The sequence below is a fragment of the Pantherophis guttatus genome, chromosome 2 (assembly GCF_059756535.1).
Source record: "Pantherophis guttatus breed Tessera chromosome 2, ASM5975653v1, whole genome shotgun sequence".
In the NCBI taxonomy this organism is placed as follows: Eukaryota; Metazoa; Chordata; class Lepidosauria; order Squamata; family Colubridae; genus Pantherophis; species Pantherophis guttatus.
Window position 1 is genome coordinate 426371 of NC_142064.1, and position 5222 is coordinate 431592.

At 46.6% G+C, this 5222-nt stretch overlaps 1 protein-coding gene across 1 annotated transcript; it reads left to right on the forward strand.

Moving 5' to 3' along the window:
• The first annotated feature begins 866 nt into the window (after positions 1–866).
• On the forward strand, positions 867–1919 carry LOC117679732 (uncharacterized). Its single transcript, XM_087883626.1, has 4 exons — positions 867–1087; positions 1164–1250; positions 1619–1750; positions 1831–1919. The coding sequence occupies exons 1-4, from the start codon at positions 1018–1020 to the stop codon at positions 1917–1919; spliced, it is 378 nt and encodes a 125-aa protein (XP_087739752.1). The 5' UTR covers positions 867–1017.
• Positions 1920–5222: the final 3303 nt, after the last annotated feature.

Sequence of the window (5222 nt, forward strand, 5' to 3'; positions counted from 1 at the left end):
AGAAATAAAAGGCAAGGAAGAAACAGAATTTTATGAGGTTTGGGATAAATGGTATAAGTGGTTAGAACCGAGAAATAAAAATGTATAGAAATAAATGTAGATAACTGTAAGAGACACATGACACAGTACTGTTAAAAAATGCTTATTGTTACGTAAATTGGAAAAATAAAAAGTAAAAAAAAAAGTAAAGTCTTACTGTATAGGTAGAAGCTAGGTGAAACTTGGCTTAATGTCAGTAAGTGTGAGAAGGATCTTGGAGTCCTAGTCAGGGGTGGGTTCTACTTACCTTTACTACCGGTTCGCAGAGGGGCTGCATGTGTGTTTGCTTCACTCGTGCAAGTGCAGAAGCTTCTGCGCATGCACAGAAGCATTTTGGTGATGTCGGGGTCGGTGGGCAGAGCCTCCCGCCGGTTTTACTACCAGTTCTATAGAACCGGTGTGAACTGGGGGCAACCCACCACTGGTCCCACTGGACAATCACTGTTAGAGCTGCCACAGTTTGAACCTCTAAGAAAGAATGACTCTTGGCTCCATTTGTTGAGAAACGTATAGCTTTTTTAAAAAATTTATAAACTTTATTAAAACATAAATAAAACATTTACACAACATACGACATAAAGATAAAAAAACATTTACACAGGCTTATGCCTTCAAAGTGATCTTAGTCTGGCTATTCTCTGGGGCAGTGAGTGTGCGAGTGAATGTCCAAAAGTGAACCACAGAGTATCTGCATAACACTTTCTTCCACCCAGGTTGTGCTCCACACTTCTGACGGCTGGGTGCCAGCAGCAGCAGCCTCTGCCCTTCCCCGTTTCCCTTTGGGCAACCCCGTGCTGGGTTGTCTCCCCCCACAACCCTCAACTTCTGCTTTCCCAGCCTCCCTCCTGACCAGCCCTCAGGCTGTCAGCTGCAGTTCCTTTCTCTCTGCCACTCCACTCCACTCCACTCCACTCCACTCCACTCCACTCCACTCCACACACACACACAAACACATGCACGCACACAGAGTGACCACTGATGTTTGAGAGAGTGACCTATGCTGATCTGCAGTTTGTAGGAAGCCCCCTGGAGAAAAGCCATGGGGAAGGTAGGAACTAGCCAGGCTGGCCCTTCCAGGGCTCCCCCCATGCCTCCTTCCCCCGTGACCCCTGCTTGTCTTCCAGAGCTGGATGAAGGGGAGCTCACCTATGAGAACCTCCAGGGATCCAGGGCACAGGAGGAGCCCCCCAGAACTGGCCAGGGGGCCAAAGGTGAGTGCCGGTTCCTCAGTGCTCAAGCGGCCTTCCCCCCTGGGCCCTGGGGCTGCGTCAGGTGCTCAGCTCTGTTTAAGGGGTTTCCTTTCAGTGTTTGTGTGCCATCTGGATTGGGGGGGGGGTGGCACAGCAAAGCACGGCAAACCTGGAGGAGTCTTTTCTCTCCCTCCCCAGGAGAGTTAGGCAGGGACACCTTCTTCACACATGCCCTCCTTCTCCTTCACCCGGGGACTTCCCTGGTGCCCAGTCCCTAACCTGGAGGGCTCCTAAGGGGGCAGAATAGCCCAGGCATCCCAGTTTCCTGTTTTTTGCACCTTTCACCCCCAGCCCGGCTCCCTCCAAGCACATTCTGCTCTTCCCCACAGGCCAGAGTCTTCCTCAGGAGACTCCCGTGAGGGCAGAGGGGCCTGCAGTGGCCCAGGGGATCAAACCCCGAAAACAGCAGCCTGCTGCAAGGACACGAAGCGCCCTGGTCTCGGGGCATCAGGACAGCGGAGGTGGGCATGAAAGGGGGGCATGAAAGGGGGGCATCCCCTATCCTTTCTTAGGATGTCCTGAGTGGTGTGTTTCTCTCCAGGGTGGAGACCCCAGACCAGGTGGGCGGCCTTGGGAGTGCTGGGCATCAGCCTCTTTCTTCTCTCCGTCATCGTCACCCTTGGGGTATAATGTGAGTCCTGGAGACCCAGCCTTGACCGTCCCCCTGCAGCTTCCTTGGGGAAAAGGGGTGCCGTGATATCTGAGGGTGGCATGGATTTCTTCCTCCCACACCTTGCCCTGGCATCTCCTGAGCTCAGACCAGCCCACCTGCCCAGTGACTGGTCCCCTCCCTTCCTCCCTCCTCCCCCACCCCATGCTCTGGTTCCCCAACTGCCTCCTCTCTCCAGACGCGCAGGCCACTCGGCAGCTCCAGCAAGCATCCCAAGACCATGTGGCCGAGCTCAACTCCACTGTGGTGGCCCTTTGGCACAGCTGGGCAGCTGGGAACTGGACCCAGCAGCAACTGCAGCAACAGGAGCTCCTGCTGGACCAAGCCAACCGTAACCTGGATTTCCTGTGGAGGGAGAGGATGAGCCTGATGGCCAATCTCAGCCAGGCCTCCTCCTGCCAGCAGATCGGTGCGTTCCTGCTCTTCTTGGGAACCTGTGGGACTGAGTGGGGTGGTCTCTGCAGCCCCTTCCTGGCTGCTTCAGGTTTGCATGTGAGTAGGAAACAACTGGAAGGCTGCTGAGGGAGCCCCCCCCCCGCTTGCCAGCCGCAGCTGGGCTCTCCTGCAGCCAATCTGGGGAAAACCCAGACCAGCTGGGGGCGAGGGGGAGGCAGTGAGCCCTCTGCACAAGATGGCAGGCAAATATTTCACGGGGAAAGGAAGTGCTTCGGTGGGGGCAGCAGTGTTGCAAAGTGGGTGAGGCTGCATGCTATGGGGTGTGTGTCTCTGTGTTAGGTTTTTCTTTGAAGAATCTTCAAAATTATATTTAGATGTATTATATGACTGCTTTTATGTATTTCTTGCCTGCCAATGGGGAAGTGGAGTCCCAAAATTGGAAGAACCTTGTTGATCTTCCAGTCCAATGTGTTGCCCAAAGCAGATATCCTTCCTGAAAAATATCTGCTCAATATGCTGCAAAGACCCCCGGTGATGGAGCCTCACCTTCTGCCCGAAGAGCTCTCACAGTCAGGAAATTCCTCCCTGTCCTGAGTTCAGCTCTTTTTTATTTTTTATTTTTATTTTATTTATTTTGCCGAGTACATATTAGATAATATATATAAGTATAAGCATGAATTGAATACATAAAATGAATATAATTAACGGAAACATTAGGACAGGGACAGAAGGCACACTGGTGCTCTTATGCACGCCCCTTACAGACCTCTTAGGAATGGGGTGAGGTCAACAGTAGACAGTCTTAGGTTAAAGTTTTGGAGGTTTTGGGATGAGACCACAGAGTCTGGTAGTGCATTCCAGGCATTAACAACATATTTTCTGCAATCGAGTTTGGAGCAGTTCACTTTAAGTTTGTATCTATTGTCGTGTATTGTTGTGGTTAAAGCTGAAGTAGTCATTGAGAGGTAGGACATTGTAGCAGATGATTTTGTGAGTTATGCTTAGGTCATACCGAAGGTGGCGTAGTTCTAAATTTTCTAAACCCAGAATTTCAAGTCTGGTGGCATAAGGTATTCTTTTTGTGAGCAGAGGAGTGGAGGACTCTTTTTGTGAAATATTTCTGGACGCGCTCAATTGTATTAATGTCCGATATGCAGTGCGGGTTCCAGACAGATGAGCTGTATTCGAGAATTGGTCTAGCAAATTTTTTGTATGCTTCAGTTAGTAGTGTAATATTACCGGAGAAGAAGCTACGCAAGATTAGATTTACAACCCTTAATGCCTTTTTGGCAATGTTGTTACAGTGGGCTTTGGCACTTAGATCATTTGATATGAGTACTCCAAGGTCCTTGACAGAGTGAGGGTCGTCTACAAGGTCATGTCCACTTAGCTTGTATTTAGTTTTCTGATTCTTTTTGCCAATGTATAAGTCAGAGCATTTGTTGGTTGAGATTTAGAGTTGCCAATTTTTTGACCATTCTGACACAAAGTCAAGGTCTTTTTGAAGGGTAGCAGCATTGTTGGTGGTGTTAAATAGTTTAACATCATCGGCGAAGAGAACGCAGTTACTTATAATATGATCACAAAAGTCATTTATGTATAGTATGAAGAGTGTTGGTCCTAGAACTCTGCCTTGGGAGACACCGCTATTAACAGGTGCAGGATTTGATAGGGTGCTCCCTATTTTGACCACTTGTTGTCTGTTTGGCAGGAATGCAGTTATTCAATTATGGAGGGGTCCGGAGATGCCGTAGGATTTCAGTTTTAGAAGTAGTTTGTCATGTACCACTGAATCAAAAGCTTTAAAGAAGTCTATGTAAATTGCATCTATTGCTTTGCCCTAATCAAGATTTGTAGTCCATATGTTTTTGCAGTGTAGAAGTTGTAGATTACAGGATAATTTTTTTTCTGAAACCAAATTATTTATTAGAGAGTAGGTTGTTTGTTTCTAGGTGGAGGATAATGGATTGGTTGATGATTGATTCCATGACTTTGCAGGTGATGCAGCATAAAGAGATTGGTCTGTAATTTTCGACTAGGCTGGGGTCTTCATTTTTGAAGATAGTGATGACTGTGGCTAGTGACCACAGGTTGGGCAAGGAGCTGGTACTGAAAGATTTTTCAAAGATTATGCTTAGAGGTTCTGCTATGGCAGTGGAAAGCTTTTTTAAGAAGTAGGCACATAATCCATCAGGTCCAAAAGATAGAGATGGTTTCAGTCTACGTAGTGCCTTTTCAACGTTATCTTCTGTGAAATCTATTTGTGTTAGATTGTTGTAGTCATTAGTGGTACGACTAGGAAATGTTGGGCATGAGCCATTGCTGTTAACAAAGACTGAGCCAAAGAATTTGTTAAAGAGGTTTGCTTTAACTGCTTTATCATTGCATTCTTTACCATTAGGTCCTTTTAGGGTTGGGATGGATCTAGAGTCTTTAAGTTTGTTGTTTACAAAATTATAGAAGGCGCAATTGGATTTCATGTGCAGAAGGTTTTCTTCTTGTTTGATGTGGTAATTGGTGCATTCAATTTTTATTTGGTGGCATATATTTTTGTAGCAGCTTTTAAAGTTTGCTACATAGCCAGTTTTGTTTTTTCACCAGAGGGATTTTTTTTGGGATTGGAGCTTTCTTTTTGATATGGGTAATTTGTTTTTCCTGGTTTTGGTGGAAATTAGTGGTACATATAGTTTAATAACTCTTGATTTTGAGCAAGAAAATATTATCATGGTCTTTGGCAGTTTTACAGTTAGAGAATAGAATTTGCCAATTAAAAGATGAGAGGTCGGTGTCTATGAGATCATAGTTGGCTTTTTTGAAGTTGTAGTTGGGTATCCCATTATTATGGTGATTTTTGTAAGGGCGTATAT